Raw genomic sequence first — 26,527 nt, forward strand, 5'->3', positions numbered from 1 at the left:
CTGTAGGCCAAAAAGTCTGTGCTATGAAATTTTGCATTATATTCATTTTTATTGTATGTGACTGTCTAAAATCCATACTTAAAAGAAAGTTTTCCTTCTTTACTTGGAATCTTGAACGTACAATAGAAAAACATGTCGGCCTCCTGCCGCAATTAGCTGTGTTTAATATATGTACTCTCACACCTCCTCCCATCCATAGCTGAGTGATGACCATGGAAGAATATAATTAAGGAGGTGTCCTCATGTACTGGTGACTATAATTTTGAAAGAGGTGTGGTGAGGAACATATATTTACATCTTACTCTTCCTTACAGTCTGAAGTTTCATCTTTTACTGGAAGTGACATGTGGATGAATGCTTTTTAATACATCTGACTCCAATGTGATAAACCATACTCTCACCGGACTGGGATGGCTCGAAGACAATCTGCTGTCTCCTACCAGGCAAGTCTCATTTACTTTCTGTTACATTTTTGGCTGGAGACCTTTAGTAAAGTCACAATTTCCTGCAAAATAAGTCTTTACAAACTTATGAACAGACTGAAACAATTGGGCAGCTTGGACTTCCAAAATGCACAGGGTGGCATAAAAACAAACCTCATCAGACATAGGAACTATAATTTTAGCCAATTTTTTTTTTTTTTTTTTTAGTTTATGTTTATTATACATATGCAATTTTTTAAATAATAATTTATTAGATGACATAGGATCAGAGCAAAAGGAGTCATCTAAAGAAAGACTACGGCAATAGTTGTGTCCTTTTAGGGGTCTATTTAAATATGTTTTCACACAACATTGAATTAAATCTGCCCCATGATTCACATCTTTTCCAATATAATCCAATTCCAAAATGTGTGAATCCTGGGTGACAGTTGTATTTCCCTAGTGTGAAAAAAATAGTCTCTGCTATTTCTCACTCAATGTATAAAATTCAGCTTGAGCTATTTAACTATATACACAGACTTTTTATAACAAATATTTTTGTAGTCCTGAACATAATACGTAAAGTAATGCCGTGTACAGATGATCGGACATTCCGACAACAAAACCGTGGATTTTTTTCCCACAGATGTTGGCTCAAACTTGTCTTGTATACACACGGGCACACAAATGTTGTCGGAAATTCCGGACGTCAAGAACGCGGTGACGTACAACACGTACGATGAGCCGAGAAAATGAAGTTCAATAGCCAGTGCGGCCCTTCTGCTTGATTCCGAGCATGCGTGGACTTTTGTGTGAATCGGAATTGTGTACACACGATCGGAATTTCCGACAACAATTTTTGTTGTCGGAAAATTTGAGAACCAGCTCTCAAACATTTGTTGTCAGAAATTCCGACAGCAAATGTCCGATGGCGCATACCCACTGTTGGAATTTCCGACAACAAGCTCACATCGAACATTTGTTGTCGGAAACTCTGACCGTGTGTGCGGGGCATATATGGAAATAAAAAAAGGGAGCTGCGCTATCAAAGTGACATATTGCCAAATATGAATACAAACAAATATAAATGAATACATGAATAAAAATGATAATAAGTCCCAATAAGTGAATCGTATGACATATATAAAGTCCTCCAGTGGACAGTGAAACCTTGAAAATTCCTCCAATGGAAAATGAACAAACAGCAAAAGTTGGTAAAAATCCTGTGACTTTTAAGGACGGACAAAGTGAATCCACCACCTCAAAGAGTGCACGCTTACCAGCTGCAGAAGCTTTAACACTTGTGGCTAATACCCAGCCAGGGCCTTTTCCTCCAGGGACTTCAGATGTCTGGTTGAGCCATATGACGCAGTAGACCGTTGATCCTGAAGGTGGTCAGAGGCACGGCTTGCAGACCTCTGCCATTACAGAGCCGCGCTGGCAGTTTCAGTCCGTCAATTTGTGTCCACTCCACACTGCAGTTCATCCTTAAAAGTCACAGGATTTTCACCAACTTTTGCTGTTTGTTCATTTTCCATTGGAGGAATTTTCAAGGTTTCACTGTGTTTCACTTTGAGTTGCAGCTAGAGTTATTAGGTTTATATACAGCGCAGTCTTTTTTCTTACATAAAGTAAATGTGTAACAAAAAAACAACCTAAACAACCTAAATGTTCCCTTTAAAACCATACTTTACATAATACAACTTTTATGTAGCTGTTTTCAAAAGCAACTTATCTGAAAAAGTTTTCTCATACATGACTTGATAGGGGAAACGTCATTTTCCAGCCACTTAATCGTCTACAAATTGCAAGCCAAGCTGGCTGAGCTCTAACTGCATCCAGGCCACCTTGGAGACGTACCTTGGTCAGAACATTTTGAGCCTCCTCCCAGTTGAGCATATCTTTTAGGCAAATGCCTGCAGTTATATGTTCACAATTTGCTATTTGTAATGCCCCGTATATACGGTCGGATTTTCTGACGGAAAATGTGTGATAGGACCTTGTTGTCGGAAATTCCGACCGTGTGTAGGCTCCATCACACATTTTCCATCGGATTTTCCGACACACAAAGTTTGAAAGCAGGCTATAAAATTTTCCGACAACAAAATCCGTTGTCGGAATTTCCGATCGCGTGTACACAAATCTGACGCACAAAGTGCCACGCATGCTCAGAATAAATAAAAAGAGATGAAAGCTATTGGCTACTGCCCCGTTTATAGTCCCAACGTACGTGTTTTACGTCACCGCGTTCAGAACGATCGGATTTTCCGTCAACTTTGTGTGACCGTGTGTATGCAAGACAAGTTTGAGCCAACATCTGTCGGAAAAAATCCTAGGATTTTGTTGTCGGAATGTCCGATCAATGTCCGACCGTGTGTACGGGGCATTAGTGTTAAGTAAATATTACTTAACTTAGGTTGGATGGCAGTGATTTGATTCCGACCAGTTGCATAGGAACAGGGCCCTTGGAGGTCTGTAGTGCAACTAGGAGGCTGCTTTATTGATAAGTTTTAGTGCAATGGCACAATTAGTTTGGTTTTTGTATAGACTATTTATTATACACTATATTGTCAAAAGTATTGTGACGCCCGCCTTTACACGCACATGAACTTTAATGGCATCCCAGTCTTAGTACGTAGGGTTCAATATTGCGTTGGCCCACCCTTTGCAGCTATAACAGCTTCAACTCTTCTGGGAAGGCTGACCACAAGATTTAGGAGTGTGTCTATGGGAATGTTTGACCATTCTTCCAGAAGCATCTGGCTTGCAATCTCCTCGCAAATTCATCCCAAAGGTGTTCAATCGGGTTGATGTCAGGGGTTGGGCTTGGCCCCGTAAATTCACTGAAGGGAACTCTTAAGGCGTCAGCATACCAAGACATTCATGCTCCCAAATTTGTGGAAACAGTTTGAGGAAGGCCCCTTCCTGTTCCAACATGACTGCACAACAGTGCACAAAGCAAGGTCCATAAGCCTTCCCAGAAGAGTTGAAGCTGTTATAGCTGCAAAGGGTGTGCCAACTTAATATTGAACTCTATGGACTAATGCCCCGTACACACGGTCGGACTTTGTTCGGACATTCCGACAACAAAATCCTAGGATTTTTTCCGACGGATGTTGGCTCAAACTTGTCTTGCATACACAAGGTCACACAAAGTTGTCGGAAAATCCGATCGTTCTAAACGCGGTGACGTAAAACACGTACGTTGGGACTATAAACGGGGCAGTGGCCAATAGCTTTCATATCTTTATTTATTCTGAGCATGCGTGGCACTTTGTCCGTCGGATTTGTGTACACAGGATCGGAATTTCCGACAACGGATTTTGTTGTCGGAAAATTTTATATCCTGCTCTCAAACTTTGTGTGTCAGAAAATCCGATAGAAAATGTGTGATGGAGCCTACACACGGTCGGAATTTCCGACAACAAGGTCCTATCACACATTTTCCGTCGGAAAATCCGACCGTGTGTACGGGGCATAAGACTGGGATGCCATTAAAGTTTATGTGCGTGTAAAGACAGGCACCCCAATACTTTTGACAATATAGTTTTTTTTTTTGCTGGCTTTTCTTGTGATGCCAAAAGAAGCAAATGAAGTGCACCTAAGAAAATGGGAATGGGTAAATATGGGAAAATATTAGTGCTTTGAAAATTCAATAGTGAGGCCCCTGATCTGCTTTATAATGCTTGTGAATTTGATACTTTTGATTGGCAATTCACTACATACAGTATCTCACAAAAGTGAGTACACCCCTCACATTTTTGTAAATATTTTATTATATTTTCTCATGTGACAACCTGAAGAAATGACACTTTGCTACAATGTAAAGTCATGTCTAAACCGCTGGCAACAAAAGTGCGTACACCCCTAAGTGAAAATGTCCAAATTGGGCCCAAAATATCAATATTTTGTGTGGCCACCGTTATTTTCCAGCACTGCCTTAACCCTCTTGGGCATGGAAGTCACCGAAGCTTCACAGGTTGCCATTGGAGTCCTCTTCCACAACTCTATGACAACATCATGGAGCTGGTGGATGTTAGAGACCTTGCACTCCTCCACCTTCCATTTGAGTATGCCCCACAGATGTTTAATAGGGTTTAGGTCTGGAGACATGCTTGGCCAGTCCATCAACTTTACCTTCAGCTTCTTTTGCAAAGCAGTGGTCATCTTGGAGGTGTGTTTGGGGTCGTTATCATGTTGGAATACTGCCTTGCGGCCCAGTCTACAGAGGGAGGGGATCATGCTCTGCTTCAGTATGTCACAGTACATGTTAGCGTGGTTCCTTCAATGAACTGTAGCTCCCCAATTCCGGAAGCACTCAAGCAGCCCCAGACCATGACGATCCCACCACCATGCTTGTATGTAGGCAAGACATTTGTCTTTTTACTCCTCACCTGGTTGCCGCCACCCGCGCTTGACACCATCTGAACCAAATAAGTTTATCTTGGTCTCGTCAGACCACAGAACATGGTTCTAGTGATCCATGTCCTTAGTCAGCTTGTCTTCAGCAAACTGTTTGCAGGCTTTCTTGTGCATCATCTTTAGAAGAGGCTTCCTTCTTGGACAACAGCCATGCAGACCAATTTGATGCAGTGTGAGGCATATGGTCTGAGCACTGACCCCCCACATCTTCAACCTCTGCAGCAATGCTGGCAGCACTCATACATCTATTTCACAAAGACAACCTCTGGATATGATGCTGAGCTTGTGCACTCAACTTCTTTTGTCGACCATGGCGAGGCCTATTCTGAGTGGAACCTGTCCTGGTAAACTGTTGTATGGTCTTGGCCACCATGTTGAAGCTCAGTTTCAGGGTCTTGGCAATCTTCTTATAGCCTAGGCCATCTTTATGTAGAGCAACAATTCTTTTTTTCAGATCCTCAGAGAGTTCTTTACCATGAGGTGCCATGTTGAACTTCCAGTGACCAGTATCAGAGAGTGAGAGCGATAACACCAAATTTAACATGTCTTCTCCCCATTCACACCTGAGACATTGTAACACTAACGAGTCACATGATACCGGGGAGGGAAAATGGCTAATTGGACCCAATTTGGACATTTTCACTTAGAGGCGTATTCACTTTTGTTGCCAGTGGTTTAGACATTAATGGATGTGTGTTGAGTTATTTTGAGGGGACAGCAAATTTACACTGTTATACAAGCTGTACACTCACTACTTTACATTGTAGCAAAGTGTAATTTCTTCAGTGTTGTCACATGAAAAGATATAATAAAAAATTTACAAAAATGTGAGGGGTGTACTCACTTCTGTGCTGAAATATTTTATTAAAATAAACCTTAGATTGTAAGCTCCTTGAGGGTATAGGGACTGATGTGAATGTATAATATATATATGTAAAGCGCTGCGTAAATTGACGGCGCTATATAAGTACCTGAAATAAATAAATAAAATAATAAATAAAATGCATGGTTGAATTGATAAAGTTACACTGAAAAATCAGTACAAAGAGTATGTTTTACAACAATCCTCTATAACCTTAGTAGGTTTTGATTGATTGCTGCTTAGAATTAAATAAACATGTTGTATAATAGTCTATTCTAAATGAATATTATTAATCTTTAAATAAGATGCTTGGCTTTTGTTTATGATACTTCATATCATGCTGATAAAAGAGACATGATATTCCCAGGGCCGTCTTTAGTGCAGGGCAAATAGGACAGCTGCCCAGGGCCCAATCGTTGGGGGTCCCAAAGCAGCTGCCAGTTGAGCCTGCACTGCTGCCTGTCGGAGGTCCGCCACTTGTTGGCTTTGCTGCTCACTACTGTCAGTTGTAAATACAGGAGCGCTGCTTCTGTATTTACAAGTGACAGCGCTCCTATGTCGGTGGCCGTGCAGATCCCTCCCTGCTCTACACATCTCTATATAAGAGCAGAGGAGTGAGAGCCAGCAGCCTGCAGGGTCGTGGACATCCTGTAAGTTTAGTGGCTCTTCTGTAGCTAGCTACACGCTGAGGCTTTCTAGATGCTAGGAGAGGATTTGGGCAGGGATAAAAGCTCTACACTGGAGGAGGGGATGAGCTCTGAACTGGAATCTGAGGGAAGATCTTTGTACTCTTGGGGATGGAGAACTTGGATGTACACAGCCCTCAACCCTGCACTCCATACAAGCTCAACCCTGCACTTTGCACATAGCGCATCCCTCAACCCAGCATTCCATATGTAGCGCACCCCTCAACCCAGCATTCCATATGTAGCGCACCCCTCAACCCAGTATTCCATATGTAGCGCACCCCTCAACCTAGAATTCCATACGTAGCACACCCCTCAACCCAGCATTCCATATGTAGCACACCCCTCAACTCAGCATTCCATATGTAGCGCACCCCTCAACCCAGCATTCCATACGTAGCACACCCCTCAACCCAGAATTTCATACGTAGCACACCCCTCAACCCAGCATTCCATACGTTGCGAACCCCTCAGCCCTGCATTCCTTATATAACGCACCCCTCAACCCTGCATTCCTTACATAAAGCTCCCCTCAATCATGCATTCCTTATATAATGCACCCCTCAACACGGCATTCCATATGTAGGGCAACCTAGGGCAACCCTTAACCCTGCATTCCTTACATAACACACCCCTCAGCCCTGCATTCCATACATAACACACCTCTCAACCCTGCACTCTGCAGGTAGCACACCCCTCAACCCTAAACTCTGTAAATAACACACCTACACTCTGTAAATAACACACCCCTAAACCCTAAACTCTGTAAATAGCGCACCCCTTAACCCTGCACTCTTTACCTAGCGCACCCCTCAACCCTGCACCCTGTCCGTAGTGCACCCCTCAACCCTGCACACCTGACATAGTGCACCCCTCAACCCTGCACTCTGTATGTAGCACACCCCTCAACCCTGCAGTCTGCACGTAGCTCACCCCTCACCCATGCACTCTATACCACCCCCCCTTCAACCGTGTACTCTGTACGTAGCTCACTCCTCAACCCTGCACTCTGTACATTGCACACTCTTCAACCCTGTACTCTATGTAGTGCACTCCAGAACCCTGCAGTCTGTATATAGTGCACTCCTGAAATCCTGGTTTATAACAATGCCTCACTGTTAGTGCAGTTTAGCCACGCTCACAATTTGATGCAGAGGCAATGATGTGCAGTAACCTCTAGCAACCAATCAGTGAACAGTAAGGATCTGCTGTAATCTCTAGCAAACAATCAGTGAGCAATAATGATGTGCAGTAACCTCTAACAACCAATCAGTTAGCAGTAATGATGTGCAATAATCTCTAGCAGCCAATCAGTGAGTGGTAATGATGTGTAGTAACCTCTAGCAACCAATCAGTAAGCCTCAATGATATGCTGCAACCTCTGGCAACCAATCGCAATTGCTGCCTGATCTGCTGCAGTAAACTGATTTTGAGTCTAGCTGCTATTTAATGTATGTTTCAGATTTGGGGGGGGGGGGGGCAAGAAAATTTTGCCAAGGTTTCAATCAATATTATAGATGGCCCTGTATATTCCACGTGTGGGACGCAGTCAGTAAAGGAATTTGTATAGTCTGCAGACTCAAGTGAGAGTGAGTTTCCATATATTTGTATAATACTCCTGAGGATTTTTTTTTATTTTTGTACAGGTGCACATAGTTCTACTAACTGTAGGCACAAAGGATCCCACACACTATCCAATTCTTTCTTTGTTGCTATCAAGGGAGGACTAGGCTGAAAAACAAGAGGGTATTTCTTGACAGTCTTTATAAGATATGTTGGGATAGTGGCCCCTAGAGGAGATACTTCACCATTCAGACTTCAATGAAAAGACCACCCACAGTTAGTGACAGCCTTAGAGGAGATACTTCACCATTCAGACTTCAATGAGAAGACCATCCGCAGTTAGTGACAGCTACTAGGCATCATATAGCTGCTTCTGTATTCAGACCTGTTATCAGTGTCTGGCAGAGGGGGGTTTTACAGTATTAACTTCTTTAGCTTTGAATTGTCATGTGATCTTATAGTTACATAGTTACATAGTTAGTAAGGTTGAATAAAGACACCAGTCCATCGAGTTCATCCTGAGCAAGTGTGGGTGCATGTCTACAATTATCCCTATTTTTTTTTTTTTTTTTTAAGGTACCCATATAGCACTGTCAATTTTTTTTTTTTTACGCAGCGCTCCACACATATATCGCACACTCACATCAGTCCCTACCCTCAAGGAGCCCACAATCCAAGGTCCCTAACATTCATATACCAGGGCCAATTTTGGACAGAAGCCAATTAACCTACCAGCATGTCTTTGGAGTGTGGGAGGAAACCGGAGTACCCGGAGGAAACCCACGCAGGCACAGGGAGAACATGCAAACTCCAGGCAGGTAGTGTCGTGGTTGGAATTCGAACCAGCGACCCATCTTACTGCTAGGCGAGAGTGCTACTCACTACACCACTGTGCTGCCCAAACTGATAAAGGAATGTCCAAAGAAACCTAATGCTGGAAGATGTTAATCTCTACCATTCATGAGAGGGCCACTTGGCTGTAAATGCCCCTCAGACCTAAGGTCACCAGTCCCCAGGGTGCCACCTAGAGTCCACAAGGCTTGCCTAGCCACCATTTACATTTCCAGTCATGAACATTAAGTAATGAGGTATGCCCCCGGACCTGGAAGAAAGCAGGGTTCACGGTTCAGCAATAGGGGGCCAGTGGAAAAGCCACAGGAAAGAAAAAAAGGGATCCAAAGTCAATGCACAAATGATAGTGTGAATGCATGTTATGACATATCCCCCCATCTAGAATGAGGGGGTAGAATGGGGAATTAAAAAAAAGAGGGGGAGGAAGGGGACAGAAGGTGTTGGTACCAGGGACGAAGAGAGAGAAAGAAGGAGGGGGAAGGAAAAGGGGTGGGGAAATAAGAGGAGCCTCGGAATGCCATAACAGGCCTAGTTTCCCTATCTCACAGTCTTACAGTCATGTCTCTGTAATTGTATAATGAAATTATGTTAATATATTTTGTATATAATTACATTCATTATAGAATTATAATAGGTATTGCAACTAAAAATTAAATTTCAACATCAAAATATAGAACTCTATTGGATTAATAAACTTTTTTATAAGCTCCAATTAATCTGTAGGATATCCTTAGTTGACTATTAAGGAGTTCACCACCTACAGCTATAAGGTGCAGTGGCTTAGTACGGGAAAGTATTGCTCCATTGCATTGAAAAAACAACATACTTCTTGTAAGACTGGTTTGATGACCCATTAAGGTCATCCTCCCATCACATCTTCCTTATGAATCGCATGTCACAAAATTACAACGTTGAGGTTGCTTCATGCATAAAATAATTACTACTTGCCAGTTGCATATATTTTATATAGAAAATATGCCAGTCTTTAAGTTGTGTCTGTTATGCAAAGTTTCAATTTTATATCCAGATGTGTGTAGTTACCCTCTATTGTATCTAGATGTGTGCAGTTACCCTCTATTGTGTTAAAAGAGAAAAAAAAAAAAAAAACAACCACCTACTTGAAGTGTATGCAATAAAAATGGTTTACCAAAATTGACAGGAAACCCATACCTACTATTTGCCAGATTATTAATTTCAACAAAAATCTTCCCATAAGATTATATATCAACATGTATAAATTCATAAGTAGTCCATATAGTGAACTTGGTGTGGAGTTATTCACTTTTATGTCCTCATCACAGAGGACAAGGGGACACTCTTTATGTCTAGAGGAAAAAAGATTTCATCTACAAATATGGAAAGGTTTCTTCAAAAAAAAGCTCTGAAAATGTGGAATAGACTCCCTCCAGAGATAGTTCTGGCCAGCTCAGTAGATTGCTTTAAAAAAAGGCCTGGATTCTTTCCTTAACGTACATAATATAACTGGGTACTAACATTTACAGGTAAAGTTGATCCAGGGAAAATCCTCTCAGGGGTCAGGAAAGATTTTTTTCCTCTGCTGTAGCAAATTGGAGCATGCTCTGCTGGGGTTTTTTCACCTTCCTCTGGCTCAACTGTGGGTGAAGGATTGTGTATATGGGATTGTATGTTTTTTTTGGTTGAACTGGATGGACTTGTGTCTTTTTTCAACCTGACAAACTATGTTTGTCTTAACATATTTTATGCTAATTCTAGCCACGCTTGTATAGACATTCAAAAGCTCTGAGACTGTTGCTTGGTGTTGCTATCTTCATGAGATGTCAGCAGACTTAAGCTGGCCATAGATTGATCAAAATTCGACTGTCAAATGAGAATGTTGCAAAACTTTTGTCGATCAGCAGCCAGTTGGCTACGCCCACTGATCAGTGTATTCTGAAAGCGGAGAGTCCTACTCCCAGAATACAATGTCCCAGTGGGTGAGATTTCTTCATTCACCTTGCTTATGTGGATTGAAGAGTCGGTTTGTTTTTTTATTTTTGTTTTTTATTCAGCCAACTTTGAGTTGTCATACTACTTAGAGAAGTGATGTGACAACCTAGCTAACGTTGCATGAATCGCAAGAGTGTCAAATATTTTAGTCCATTCCCAAATACTGTATACTGTATATTTAGTTGTTTGTCTAAAGTTGACAGTGTTAAAAATTAATAAACAATAAAATGTGTATTATAATGTGTTTTGGCCCTTATTACTGTGTTCAGTGGCAGGCCCTACATTCCCTGTCCAGTGGTACCCTGTTTCATACAGAAAATATGTCTCACACAAAAAAATAAAATAAAATAATAATAATAATAAATAATATAAATCAAAATATTTAATTTTAAATAAAAGAAAAATGGAAAAAAATGCAATGTGCTTAGTGGTGACATTTTTGGGCCACATCTAACATGCTATCTTTTCACAGGAGGAGAGTGTGCTCAGCCAATTAACTGTTAAAATCATTAAAGCAACAAACATTCCATGGGCAGACTGGAGTAAGTATACTATATTCTACTTTTAAAACAACATACTGAGAAGTAGTATCCCTAATTTCTGTGAATTCTTCCACGAATCTATGACTTTCAGAGGCATGGGGATGAAAGGGGCACATAAACAGCAAGTGATTTGAAAATAAAATAAAATGTAAATAGATATATTGTCTTCTAGGTTAATATTACTACTTTGGCTCTTACTACTGCATTATTTTTCTTTTATTGTTCATATAATTGCAACCTATTGTTTGTTGCTGTCAGTCATTGCAGGTGGGGCCATAGTGTTTTCTATGAACCAAGTTGTAATTTCGTTTTATTGGCTGCTAAGCTGCTAAATGCAAACAGACTTAGCTTTTGTCATTCTGTAACAAATACAGCTACAATATATCTATAAATTATTAGACTTGTACTCTTGTTTTTTGAAATGTTGCTAGTTCTTTTAAGACAAATATATATTTTTATGTGAGACACATTAGGTCAGGTATGGCTCAGATGAGTTTGCCATGCCATGCCTATTTAATGCCAGAAATAGTTATGGAACTTCCGAATTTAATATTATAGTAAATTATGCATTTTATCATATTTAATCCCATAGTTGGCCATAAAATATTTCCTAAAGTATTTAGCTAGTTTGCCTGCACTAGGGTGTCTACGCAGTTCATGTGCAGGCAGTTCCAAGCAGTTTAGTGGCATTAAACTCAACTCAACTGCATTAAGGGTCAATCCAGTTTAAAGTCATAATGTTGTTATATGTGCAGTATGGTGGGTTGATTCTCTTAAATCTTGGATATTCCAATAGCCAAAGTTTCTGTTCCTGTCCATCTGGGAGCTTTGGGTGTCACCCACTTTCATATTCCAGCATCATTTCCACAAAGGAAATATAAAGAGGATAAAATAAATAAAAAAAAGTCTAATCAGTAGAGAATGAGCCTTTCTTTAAAAGCTGCATTATGTGTTCAGACCCAGAAAATCAAGTGCAGAAGTCTCACAAATATATGCTTCTAGAGATACCCTATATTGTCAAAAGTATTGGGACGCCTGCCTTTACACGCACATTATTTTTTATTTATTTATTTTTTTTAAATAACATTTTTTTATTGATCATTTTTTCCCAAAAACATAGAAAAAGAACATTCAAGAATATGAGCACTATGTTCATAACAAGTAAAGAGCTCTCATAATGCAGGAAAGACATTTTGAGACAGCCACAACGGTGGCAGCTACAATATCCAAGCTTAAAAATTCTCAAAAACAGTTTAAGTATCTTATATAAGTTCCCAGTTAAAACTATAAGGCTTCAAGTACACTGCTGCTGGTAAACGGATGTTTAGGAGCAGTTGGGAGTTTTTTCAACTGCCCCTGAACTCTCCTCTATGTTATCTTATCAGTACATGTACACAGGGTCGTTTACAGTTGTTTCTAGGCAGTTGAGTTTAGAGGCATTTTTTGGAATGCAAAAAAATGTGTTCAGAAGCTGGGTTTACAGGCATTTCAAGCGCCAAATGCTTCTAAATGTGGCTAAATGCGGTAACTCGCTTTTAGCCATGTTTCGTTTACAGGCATTTTTCAATTTTGGCTATTTTGAAAAAAAAATTTTCTAAATGCGAACGCGGCATGTAAACCTGGCAAAACGTGGGTTCCTATCTGTCACGTTAAAGCATTTAGGAGAGTTTGTAAAAACGTCCCGTGTACATGAATACTAATGCCGCGTACACACAATCGCACCTTCCGACAACAAAATCCATGTTTTTTTTCCGACGGATGTTGGCTCAAACTTGTTTTGCATACACAAGGTCACACAAATCTTGTCGGAAATTCCGAACGTCAAGAACGCAGTGACGTACGACGAGCCGACAAAATTGAAGTTCAATAGCCAGTGCGGCTCTTTTGCTTTATTCTGAGCACGTGTGGAATTTTGTGCGTCGAAATTGTGTACACGTGATCGGAATTTCCGACAGCGGATTTCGTTGTCGGAAAATTTGAGATCTAGATCTCAAATTTTGTTTGACGGAAGTTCCGACGGAAAATGTCCTATGGAGCCTACACACAAGCTCCCATCAAACATTTGTTGTCGGAAATTCCGACCGTGTGTACGCGGCATAAGACAGCTAGAACATTATAGTGCATGATATCTTCATTAAAAAAAAAAAAAAAAGAAAAGAAATGATAATACCCAGGAAAGAGCATAAAAATAAAAGGTAAAAGGAAAAGAGAGGAAAACATAGAAGAGTCAAGGGGAGGAAGGGAAAAAGGTGGGGGGGGGGGTCTCAGGGTGGGTTCTCCTGGATATACCACATTTCCCAAACGCAATTGGAAACTTCCAGTCTGTCCTGTATTCTAGCAGTCAATTTCTCCTTCAACTTCACATCTTTAATTCTAGCATACAAGGCATCTGAGGAAGGAGGGGGGGGGTGTTTTTTCCAAATAAGAGCTATAATAAAGCTATATGGCGCAGCAGCTTCTTGTGGGGTTTAAGCATTTTCAGAGGGGATAGGCCCAGCAGGAAAAATGTCAGTGTCATTGGGATAGACACCTCAAAAAGGCAACCCAGAAGTTGTACTGAGTGCCAAAAAGGGGTAATCAGGGGACAGCTCCAAAAAATATGGAGGAGGGTACCCCATCTGTGTGACAACACCAACAATGTTCAGTACTAGTAGGATAGATGGCGTGGAGAACATCCGGTGTCAGGTACCAAAACAAGAGAATTGTATATGCGTTTTCCTTAAAGAGAGTACACAGGGAGCTTTTAGCAGCTTGAGACCAGATCCGCACATGAATTTTAACGGAATCCCAGTCATAGTCTCTAGGGTTCAATATTGAGTTGGCCCACCCTTTGCAGCTATAACAGCTTCAACTCTTCTGGGAAGGCTGTCCACAAGGTTTAGGAGTGTGTCTATGGGAATGTTTGACCATTTTTCCAGAAGCGCATTTGTGAGGTCAGGCACTGATGTTGAATGAGAAGGCCTGGCTCGCAGTCTCTGCTCTAATTCATTCCAAAGGTTTTCTATCTGGTTGAGGTCAGGACTCTGTGCAGGTCAGTCAAGTTCCTCCACCCCAAACTCGCTTATCCATGTCTTTATGGACCTTGTTTTGGGTGCTAGTCCAAATCATTTGGTGGAGGTGGGATTATGGTGTGGTGTTGTTTTTCAGGGGTTGGGCTTGGCCCCTTAGTTCCAGTGAAGGGAACTTTTAAGGCGTCAGCAAACCAAGACATTTTGGACAATTTCATGCTCCCATCTTTGTGGAACAGTTTGGGGATGGGCCCCTTTCCTTTTCCAACATGACTGCACACCAGTGCAGAAAGCAAGGGCCATAAAGACATTGATGAGCAAGTTTGGGGTGGAGTAACTGGACGGGCCTGTTCTATCATAACGATAGAACACTTTAGGGATGAATTAGAGCGGAGACTGCGAGCCAGGCCTTCTCGGCCAACATCAGTGCCTGACCTCACAAATGCACTTCTGGAAGAATAGACACACTCCTAAACCATGTGGACAGCTTTCCCAGAAGAGTTGAAGCTGCAAAGGGTGGGCCAACTTAATACTGAACCCTATGGACTAAGACTGGGATGCCATTAAAGTTCATGTGTGTGTAAAGGCAGCCGTCCAGGAACTTTAGACAATATAGTGTATATAAAGCTGTTAGGCCAATTAGGTAGTAAACAACTGAATGTGATATTGTGCAATCCTGAAATAATAAATCAATTATTTAAAAGTCCAATATACAAAATCATATAGCCCATAAAATGAGTGTAAATAGGAAATGATATGATGAAAGTCACAATATTCGCTATACAGCCTGGGGGAGGTGCTTGATTACTAATACTGTATTGATGTGAGTAAGTTTTTACACTTTTAAGTGCAATAAAAGTTTTATCCAGATTTACACTATGAGGATTTTTCCATCTTTGATTTTATGCCGAACCATATTAACCATACGGTTGCCATTGATGCCACTACTCGCTGGAGAGTGGGACACACTAGACAATCCTAATCAGCAGGGCGTTTCAGATCCCTTTGTGATGGGATTGTCATTATATGTGGATATGACTCTGTAGTAGAGTCCATTTTTTCTGGTAAGAGTCTTCATCGGATGGTGGCGGTCCATGGGGTAATGCAAGATTTGTTCAAATGTACCGGTATTTCTTCTACTACTGACACAGCTGTAATTTGGAAAGTGTTTAACTGGGACTTTTATCATTATTTTCGATTTACACCCATTTTATGGAGTATAAGATTTTGTATATTGGACTTATATAATTGATTTATCATTTCAGGATTGCACAATATCATATTCAGCACGGCATAATGGTTTACTATTGGTATTATGTAGTTTGTCTATTTCTTGTCGGCCTATTAGGTAGTTTAACCCTCAAGTATCAATTTTTCATTGAAATATCAGTTTCTGACACTTTAAACTGTCTGTTCCTTTACCGTATAATTGTCGCTATTTACCATATACCCCCTGTTATTGGTTAACCTTGTTTGGGGTACGTCTTGGTAAGGAAAGCCGGTCTAGGCAGTCCTCTGATGCAAGTCAGGACAAGCAGGTGCTCCATCATTTTTTGCCCTTGGTAAGACACCTACCTGCCTTATCTATGTGAATTGTATGTACTTACACTGCTGTCTTTTGTTGTTTACAGTGAGCAATGCTGACTGTTACGTATGTTTGTGGCTCCCAACTGCCACTAATAGTATGCCAAAGACCGGCACTGTATCAAATAGCAGTTGTCCTGTCTGGAATGAAACATTTGAGTTCATCATCAGCAATAATGTCAAGGTAAGTTCACTGTAGACCTTTACCTGAAAGTATGTAAAGAAATGCCCTTATACCAATCAGATTTATCTATTCATGCTGTGGTAAAAGTGTAAAAAAAAACAAATCTGACTTGTCACCACAGTCAGCAAAATCTTTCCCCTCTCTTTTGAAATAAGAAGCCTTAATACTGTAGGCTTCCAGTTATTTATATTAATTATATAATCATGATAATTGTTTTCAAGAAATAGTTTTGTAAAAGCCTTTTGTTATCATTTATTGAACATGATAATCTGAGATTTATATTTACAGAACGTGATACATTTGACGCTTCATGATGAGGATGTGATCTCCAAGAATGATCTGTTATATTTCGTCGCTTATGATGTGGCAAATGTCAGACCTGGAGAAACTAAGACAAAGTCTTTTTGTTTGGACCCTACCGTAAGTCTACTGATCAGGATTTTAACCTTACATGGGTACTGGGTACTTCTACATCTCAAACACATGTGTTTATGTCACATTTTTACCTCTCCCTAATGAGCTCCCTTAAGCTGCAAAGGGAGCTGATGGGGTTGTATACATTCCATGGCAAGGCTTATATCCCTTGTCGCATTCAAAAGGCAGTACCACCCACAGAACTTGACCCATTCAACTGATGCTTGTGGTTGTGGGGCATTGGTGAAGACTTTTAGCTATTAAAACAGGTGAGGAGGTAACATAATGTCCCCTCACCACCTTTCAAACCATCCTCTCAGCTCCCATCCCACCTTCTTACCACTGCCAAATCACTCCTTCTCAAACCGACACTACCACTGCAGGGACATTTTTGCTTCCAGTGATGCCAAATGTGCAGGGGCATTTTTCTTTATAGAGACACCACCATTGCAGGGACATTTTTCCTTTCAGTGATGCCACAAGTGCAGGGGCATTTTTCCTTCTAGTGACACCACTGACGCAGGGACATTCTTCCTTCCAGTGATGCCAAATGTGCAGGGACATTTTTCCTTCTAGTGACACCACCGACGCAAGGACATTTTTCCTTCTAGTGACACCACAGATGCAGGGACATTTTTCCTTCCAGTGATGCCACAGGTGCAAGGACATTTTTTCATCCAGTGGAACCACAGATACGGGGACATGTTTGCTTGCAGTGACATTGCCGACACAGGGACATATTTCCTTGCAGTGACATTGCCGACACAGGGACATATTTCCTTGCAGTGACATTGCCGACACAGGGACATATTTCCTTGCAGTGACATTGCCGACTCAGGGACATATTTCCTTGCAGTGACATTGCCGACACAGGGACATATTTCCTTGCAGTGACATTGCCGACACAGGGACATATTTCCTTGCAGTGACATTGTCGACACAGGGACATATTTCCTTGCAGTGACATTGTCGACACAGGGACATATTTCCTTGCAGTGACATTTCCGACACAGGGACATATTTCCTTCCAGTGACATTTCCGACACAGGGACATATTTCCTTGCAGTGACATTGCCGACATAGGGACATATTTCCTTGCAGTGACATTACCGACACAGGAACATATTTCCTTGCAGTGACATTGCCGACACAGGCATTTTTGCCTTTCAGTGACACTACTGGTGCTGAAACCTTTTTTTCTTCCAATGACACCGCTGATGCAAGGACATTTTTATTTCCAGTGACGCCACCCATGCAGGGACATTTTTCTCCTTCCATTGACACCATCATAGCAGGGGCATATTTTCCTTCCAATGACATCATGGATGCAGGGGCATTTCTTTCTTCCAGTGATACCACAAAAGCAGGGGCATTTTTTTCCTCACACCGATGCTAGGGCATTTTTTTCAATGTTACTGTTTTTCCCATATTTTATCAGGAACTAGATTGTGGACCGCTATAAAACTCATATGTTACATATGTTTTGGTGCATTGCTATTAACCCTCCCATTACTCCACACTGGGGGGAGGATCGCAGGTTGGCATCTTTACCCTGGGCACTGGGTGCCCTTGTTACAGCACTAGTTGGCGCAATGGACTACACATAAACCGTGCTGATATTGTTCACTTAAGGGGTTGTTTTTAGGATGACCATGATTGTCCTAAATCTGTCTAGAATTGGAATCCCGGTACAATGCTTGAACAAGGAATATACCTTTAGGGTTACCCTAGGGGTCAATAACAATCACTCCTAATTACACTAGAGCTAATTTTCCAACTTATTGAAACAGATCAATCCTTGACTCTTTCCAGTAATAGGAGGAAGTGAAGATTGCAACTGTGTGTGCACCAGTTTAGTTCATCAGTAGGTTGCAGCAGAAACTATGGTGGGTTCTGTCACTACAAACAATGGGTAGATGGGCTTATTGTTCTCCAGGAAAACATCTGCCCATACAATACTAATATCTTGTCTGTTATTATAATTCATTGGCTTCAGCACTTTAAGATACTGACCTGGAACAAGTATGCAGATTAGCCATAATAACTTCTTCTTGACTTTCTAATCTGCATCCCTTTTCCAGGCCAGGGTTTCAGAAAGTATTAAAATTAGGCCAATAAATTAACATTTGAAGAAGAAGGTAAGTAATGGCAGTGTCCATATTTTATATAGTAGAGCTTTCTTTTGAGCAGTCCCATATGAATATTGGACTCTTGGGATTTGGTCCACCTTTGACTTGTACATCTACATTAATGTGTTTTTACTACAGTACTGACTTGCTCACCTTGAAGAAACTGGGAAATATAAAGTGTAGTAATAAGAACTTCTCTCTTTTGATCTGCTCTTCTATTCTTCTCTCATAGAGGGACTGGGTTTTACTTATTTCCTCTTGTTATGGTTAATATCTACAGCCTCATTTATGGGGGACACGCTGTGTACATAGGCCCTCAAATTTAATTCAAATCAAAGCAACTTTCTAGCATCCCATGACATTGTCCTCTTAATGTGAACTCTGGCTTTGAGAGATGTTCTGGTTATCCTTGACACAGCAATGTCATTTCCTTTGTTGACTATGGTAATGTTCACATTTCATGGCCCCTTGTGACCTACATTCATGTAATTGGATGTCTATTGTTCCTGTTGTTTTTATATACTTTGTATTACCACTTCAGCTCTAGCGATGTACACGTATGTCACTGGAGTTTGAGTAGTTATACCAGGATGATGCCTGCAGCTGCAGGCATCACCTCAGTACCGTTTTTTAGAGCCGTTGTTCGGATCTCTTGTAAAAGCAATGCTAGTGGCTACCTAGCTGCTGGATTGCTTTTACAAGCAGCGAGAGGGGTGTCAGTGGAAACTTATTTGAGAGGCAGAAATTGCTCATTGCTCAAGGAACCCCTAGAAAGCTCTGGAGGAATGTTCTAACGTTCCATGGAAACCTAGTTGAGAAACCCTGTTCTATAAGGATCTCTCAGGTATACTATATGCATAGTTACATCGGTCTAAGCCGGACCAATGTAATTCTTTAAAGATATCTTACCTGGAATTCTTCTTTAAAGGGTAACTCCACTTTTGTGGGAAAAAAAAATAGAAAAAAAATATATATATAACATTTACAATTGCAACACAAGTCATACTGTAATTGAATGTTATTAAAAATCACCTTTCCTTTTCAATCTGCAGTGCTATAATTTTCTGTAAAATGCAATGCAATATGGCTACCTGGAGGCATTCTGTACACAGATGGTGTACAGAACGCCCACCAGATATGTCATTTCCTGCTTGTGTGATTGGCTTACTGATTTTCCCAGAAGTCTGCACTAAGATACAAGTTAGATTTATGGCATCCCCTGCAATGATAATGTAATTTGTGGTGTGATACTCTCAAAGCAAAATTGCGTCTAAAGGGATGCAGACCCAGCAGCTTTCCTCATTAGAGCCCTGCAGTCGCAGCAGCTGACTGATAATCATTAAGACACACCCATACAAATGCACTCATCACATGGAGTAACAAACAGCTATTCCTTCAGAAAAACAAAAGGTAGCAATCTGCAACAAAGTTTGTTAAAGTCCTTGTAATGTACATAGATCACCCAGAGGGCAATGTTTTCTCTTTAAGGCCCCTTTCACACGATCGGACCATTCAGGTCCGCCTGTCAGTTTTGACGGCGGACCTGAACGGGCGCTCCATGTTAGCCTAAGGAGCGACGGATGTCAGCGGAGACATGTCCGCTGACATCCGACCCGGTCCGATCCGCTAAAAGCAGACGGATGGCCCTACGTCCAGGTCCGTCGCTGGCGGATCGGGTGAGATCTGATGAAAACGGACATGCTGTCCGTTTTCATCCGATCCCTCTATAGGGGGCAGCGGCGCCTGACAAACCCCTCCCTGCTCAGTGATCTCCCGCTGAGCCGGCGGACCGAGGCGGGCTCCGTAGAAACGGAGTCCGCCTCGTGTGAAAGGGGCCTAAGGCATGTTATAAAGTGGTCATGTAAGAAATTCATAAATTGTTTTGCTGACCTCAGGTTGTCAAACTGTGAAAATGTTCCAATTTTAATATCTTTGGATGATGGTACAGAATTTTGTCACGTTGCTTTGAACTGTATCAATTTTCAATAATATCAACAGAGTCTCAAGTTATTTTTGAGTTTGATAAATAACTAACCTATCCATAGACAGTATCAGTGAATTGTGATCAGTGATTACTAACATACTTAAATATTCTCTTACTCTTCAGGGAGAACAGACGTTGGAAGTAGAATTCACTGTGAGGCAAATGTAAGTAAATGTTTAATTTCTTTTACAGTTCAGTATGTTTTAATACAAAACAATATTAAATTAAACAAAAAGTGTGTGTTTTTTTTGTTTTTTGCTTTTTCAGAGCACATAGTCATGAGAAAATTGTGACAAATGGAGTTCTTGTGGTAAGTATAAGCAATAATAATGGTTTAGCAGATTTTCAGCTCCTGAATAGCTTTTTTTTGCCTTACCACGCAAAAGAACAGCAAAGGCACATTCATTTTGGAAGCAATTTGTGAGGTGTCAGGGGCAGAATACAATGTCAGTCATCTAATACTGGCCATAACCTATACGAAAAATTGGCCGAAATTTGGTCATTTAGACAGTTCATTCGTTTTTCAGCCAGTTAATGGGCACAAAATCGATATTGGTTGGGACGTTTTTGAGCCGAAAAAAAACAAAGGGCACGTTTGGAAATGTTCTGCCGAACGAACGATAAATTGAAAGGTTAATGTGTTTCCCGTCCGAACTGACTGCACTAGGTATATGTAAAAAAATAAACAAAAAATGCATTCATTTATGTCCACTGAACGATTTATCAGTCATTACATGATGGCACTATTTGCACTCACGTTTGCGCTCACGGCGGAATGTTCATTTTTCGAAAATGGGTTTGGCCGATTTTTCGTATAGTGTATGGCCAGCATAAGTCTACTGTGTATAGTTAGATCCTATGCATGTGTCCTTGTTTTTTTGGGTTGTGTATGTAGCATCCTTGGTAACCATGGGTTGCAGGAAAGAAAATCACTTGATTCCCTCCCGCGGAGCCATTATGTTCTCCCGGTGGGGGCAGCTCTCTATAATAGCCGCTAACCATAGGCGTGCGCACAGGGTGTGCCAGGTGTGCCTGGGCACACCCTAATTACGCTGTGCTGTGCAGATTCCCCCTACTGCTTGCTTGGCTGTAGAGAAAAGGACTGGGGAATCTTTGTGTTCAGTCCCTTTCTCTGTTTAAAAAGTTAGACATCAGGGGTCTGTTTAGACCCCTGTTATTTTACCAAAGCCCCCAATGAGGCTCCTAAAAAAATTGTAAAAAAAAAAAAATGATAATACACTATGGTAAAAAAATAATAAAATAGTAAAAAAGTTATAATGATAAAAATACCGTACACTTCTGTGAATATATAGATATACACACACACATGTTTTAGGTGCACACCCTAATGCAATAGGCTGCGCACATCTATGCCGCTAACAATAATCACATGCTAAATCCAACAGGCTGGTTGTACCCAAGTTGATCAACTTGGGTACATTCAGCCTGTTCATACATGGTTCGAATCTTGCCTGGTCCCTGCTGAACTAGCCGAGGTTCAAACCGTCTACAGATGGCTTGAGTCAAATATATGAAGACTTTTTTTATGTAAAATGAATATTTGCTGCAATTTTTTTTGTTTTATGTTGCAGTGCAGAGAGATGTCCTGTCTTGAAATATCTGTCGACAAGCAGAGGATCCCAGGGAATTTACTTGGTGGGTTGTTATAAATTTCAGGGCTTTTTCTTCAGTGGGAACGTGATGGTTCTCCAGCACTGAATTAATGTATTGGCATGGGGTTCTGGAGGGTCCACTGATGCTGGCTGCTGGGGGATCTGTTGTTGTTGTTGGGGGTGTGGTTTTGGTGGGGGGGGGGCAACTGTTGCAAAGGATAGGGGTTTATTGTTATTGGCTGCTGGGGGATCTATTATTGCTGGCTGGTGGTAAATTATTGTTGGGGGGGGGGTCTATTTTTTCTGGGGATGGGGATATTTTGTTGCTGGGGGTATTTTGTTGCTGGGGAGGGGGTCTAATGTTAACTATTGGATTCTGTACAGGAAAAAAAACACAGATCACTGATCCTCAGATTTAGACTGTGTTCTCTCTGTGTTCTCTACACAAATTTGAATTTAGATTTTGGGTGGCACAGTGGTGTAGTGGTAGCACTCTCGCCTAGCAGTAAAAAGGGTCGCTGGTTCAAATCCCAACCACGACACTACCTGCCTGGAGTTTGCATGTTCTCCCTGTGTCCACGTGGGTTTCCTCCGGGTACTCTGGTTTTCTCCCACACTCCAAAGACATGCTGGTAGGTTAATTGGCTTCTGTCTAAATTGGCCCTAGTATATGAATGTGAGTTAGGGACCTTAGATTGTAAGCTCCTTGAGGGTAGGGACCGATGCAAATGTACAATGTATATGTAAAAGCGCTGCGTAAATTGATGGCGCTATATAAGTACCTTAATAATAATAATAATTTTTATGTTTACATTGGAATATAATTTTTGAAAAGCAATGCATAATGTAGGACTTTAAAAAATTGCTGCAGATTTACATTTTTTTTTATTATGCATGTAGGTGGCCATCTTTCTTTATCAGTGGAGGATTCTTGTGAAAGGAAATACAGAGTGGAACTGCGGTCTGCAGCAGGCAGTGATCACACATATAAATGCAAATTTCATTGTATCAGGAAGTGGGACCCTCAACTTATAGCCCAGTTAGAGGTAAAGCAAAACATTAAGTAGCTTTCCACAAACAATCTTTTGGTATAGTTGTTTGTTTTTTAACTAAGGTTCAGAAAAGTAACTGTTTTATTAATCGCATTAGGCTCGGTTATGACATAGGATTCGACTTGTAAGACCCCAAGTCGGATGACATGTGAAAGTCAATGTTTCCCTATGAGAGCCTTCTTAACTTATACTACACAAGTCTGCCCGACTTTAGAAAAGGTTCCTGCACTAATTTGGTCCGACTTTGATATGACTTCAATGCCACAGAATGTAAAAAGTCACATCAAAGTCGTATCAAAGTCGGACAGCAAAGTTGCTCTGAAAGTTGCGTGACTTTGAAATCGGGCTAGTGTGAACCGAGCCTTAGAAGAAGAAGAATTAAAGGAATACTCATTACAAATATATTGAAGAGAAAAGTACCGTAAATATGAAGTTTAAGTTTTAAGCTAACACTGATTGCTGAATAAACCCAACTCTACAGAAACTTACTCTTGCATTATGATTCTGTTTAATTGCATTTAACTTAAAGCCAAACTCCAAGCAACCAGCTAAATATATGGTCGAAATATAAAGAGGAGCTGTTTTACCCACCAAGGTATTTTTAAATTTGGCTATCCAGTCATGAGATTAACACAGCCCTAATAGGCAGCCACCATTGCTGTGACTAGATAATGAAGTAGCAGCAACAGACTAGGGGGTCATCCCTCGCCCTGAAATGCCATTTAAGTACTTGCTGGCCCACTTTTACTAACAAAACAGAAACATTTCAGATAAGAAATCAGTTGCCCATGCAGGGGTTTCCACCATCAGCAGGAACATCAATGAGGTTCAGCTTCGTGGCTCTCTCTAGCAGTGCAACCTGCTCAGACCTTTTGCCTTGGTCTTCCAGACAACCTAACACAGCACCTCAGTGCTCTCATACAAACTCTATACCTGCTCTGTCACCAGCTGCACCTACACTGTGCAGACATACACTCCTTGGCTGCCCCGTGCAGCCTCTTTGACTCCTGGGGAAGGATTGGGGTCCTCCTGATCCCTATGTAGAGAGCTTGTGTCTGTCGGGTGGAGCCCTGAACTAATGTTAGGACCTAGATTATAAAAGCTGAACACCTGCATACTCAGCCTGATGGTTTTTGGGAAGACCTGGACACAGGATTGGAGACTCCTTTCCTTCCAAAGCACTTCCACAAGCTCCAAACCCTGTTTCGGAAATTACTTGTATTGTTTTCTCCTACTTTTTCAGTGACAGGACCTGACATTTTTTTTATTTATTCATAATTAAATCAAATGAGATGTAGTGCCGCGCCTACAACTTCCCAATTTATTTTGTGCTCCACTTAAGTGGTAGTAATCTGTAGAGGCAGCATCTTTCTCTTTTGGAACATCAGGGCATTCATTTGCCCTTTTTCATCACTTCTATTTCATTTTATATCCCATTTATTTGCACTCTCATACTGTGTTTGTGGATTCCGTGGCGCAGTATCACCTAACGTTTATCATATAGGACCTGACATTGCCACACTTGCTAGCACACATGCATGCAACAGAGCCTGATTATCTTAGGGTGCTGATTTCCCACCCCCCTCCACCAGTCTGAGTACTTAGTATTATAAAGGGATTACAAGAGGATGCCTTCAAAGCAGATTCAGGTACTTACACTAGCTGCATCCAAAAATAAATTGACTTTATTGCAATGAATGCAAAACTGCATTTAATTTTGTTTATTTGCTGGGTGATCAGCCTAAGCCTTTTAATGCTGACAACACACTTTGTGTGTTATTTTGGCTGCTCTAAGAGCCCTTTCACACTGGGGCAGGCGTCGGCGGTAAAGCGCCACTATTGTAAGCGGCGCTTTACCGTCGGTATGCGGCCGCTAGCGGGGCGGCTTTACCCCCCGCTAGCGGCCGAGAAATGGTTAAAAACCACCGCAAAGCGCCTCTGCAGAGGCGCTTTGCCGGCGGTATAGTCGCGCCGTCCCATTGATTTCAATGGCAGGAGCGGTGAAGGAGCGGTATACACTCCGCTCCTTCACCGCTCCGAAGATGCTGCTAGCAGGACTTTTTTTCCTGTCCTGCCAGCGCATCGCTCCAGTGTGAAAGCCCTCGGGGCTTTCACACTGGAATGAAAGCAGCGGCACTTTTGGGTCAGTTTGCAGGCGCAATTATTAGCGCAATAGCGCCTGCAAACCGCCCCAGTGTGAAAGGACCCTTACAGATGTTCTTTGCAGTGTCTGCACATGTTAATGACTGGTTTTATATAGGTTTTAATATGATGGTATTTACTACAGTATCTCTGAGGATTTGTTTACATAGGAGAGATAACTACTCTCTTTGATACCAGTATTTATTTACCTTATATGACTATGTATATGTTCAAACTCTTTTTGAAATATTTTAAGAGAATTAAGATGTGAGCAAATTGTAACCGACTTCTATGTTCATCATTAAAACTGCTTAGATCTAGTTTGAAATACATTTGATTTTGTCTGTGTACCCACATTTGTGATGTATGTATACCACCCAGAAACATCTCAAGAATGACAGATTGCTAAAAACAATTCACCTGAATATTTTATGTTTTTCGTGCTCCCTTTCTAATAATACTATTGAAAGGTGCACATAGGACACCATTGTGTGTACATGGTAGACTGGGGTGCTCCTTTGTTTTGTGGACTTTGTACACCCTCACTTATTTAAGCCCTAAATTAATATATTGGCTTTGAACAGCAGAAGTGCACATTCTTATATAACTGGATCATTCTGCATTCTCATGAAAATGCCCTTATTTTTAATTTCATTCTAACGTTACTCAGGCTTCGTTTTAACCAGTAGAGAGTAAGCAATGCAATATATCATTTAGTAGTTGAGGTTCTTTTAATTTCTTTGAACCATCCAGATGTTTGAACCATTAGCATTTAAATGAACCCTTGTTATCGGATATAGGGCACAGACGATCAGTGTCTTCAAGTGGTTCCAGTGAAAGCCCTTCATGTGGGCCAGGAACAGAAGATCCACCTTTCTACAGTTCAAGTAAGTGCCTTCTTCTTTATTCTGTTCTTCTGCTAAAAGTGATTGTGATGAAGACCAGAGAATTGGTAAAATACTTTGCATGGCTTTACCAGTGTACTTACCAAAGTGTATCCCCAGTCACACAGTCCCCCATACAGTTAGTAAACACATTTAACCCCTTAATCACCGCTGATGTTAACCCCTTCCCTGCCAGTGTCATTAGTACAATTAGTC

General features: G+C 41.2%; 1 protein-coding gene across 3 annotated transcripts in view; it reads left to right on the top strand.

Moving 5' to 3' along the window:
• The first annotated feature begins 268 nt into the window (after positions 1 to 268).
• Positions 269 to 26,527, top strand: part of LOC141117672 (cytosolic phospholipase A2 delta-like) — an 84,679-nt gene continuing 58,420 nt past the window's right edge. For 2 of the 3 annotated variants that reach the window (XM_073610642.1, XM_073610641.1), the window contains exons 1-9: positions 269 to 443; positions 11,248 to 11,317; positions 15,957 to 16,093; positions 16,382 to 16,513; positions 20,744 to 20,784; positions 20,888 to 20,930; positions 22,213 to 22,276; positions 23,134 to 23,279; positions 26,228 to 26,314. In XM_073610642.1, the coding sequence (XP_073466743.1) occupies positions 411 to 443; positions 11,248 to 11,317; positions 15,957 to 16,093; positions 16,382 to 16,513; positions 20,744 to 20,784; positions 20,888 to 20,930; positions 22,213 to 22,276; positions 23,134 to 23,279; positions 26,228 to 26,314 (753 nt within the window). In that variant the 5' untranslated portion in view covers positions 269 to 410. The remainder of the gene's footprint in view (positions 444 to 11,247; positions 11,318 to 15,956; positions 16,094 to 16,381; positions 16,514 to 20,743; positions 20,785 to 20,887; positions 20,931 to 22,212; positions 22,277 to 23,133; positions 23,280 to 26,227; positions 26,315 to 26,527) is intronic. The other variant, XM_073610643.1, reaches the window with a different exon arrangement.

Source organism: Aquarana catesbeiana, linkage group LG13 (assembly GCF_042186555.1).
Source record: "Aquarana catesbeiana isolate 2022-GZ linkage group LG13, ASM4218655v1, whole genome shotgun sequence".
Lineage (NCBI taxonomy): Eukaryota > Metazoa > Chordata > Amphibia > Anura > Ranidae > Aquarana > Aquarana catesbeiana.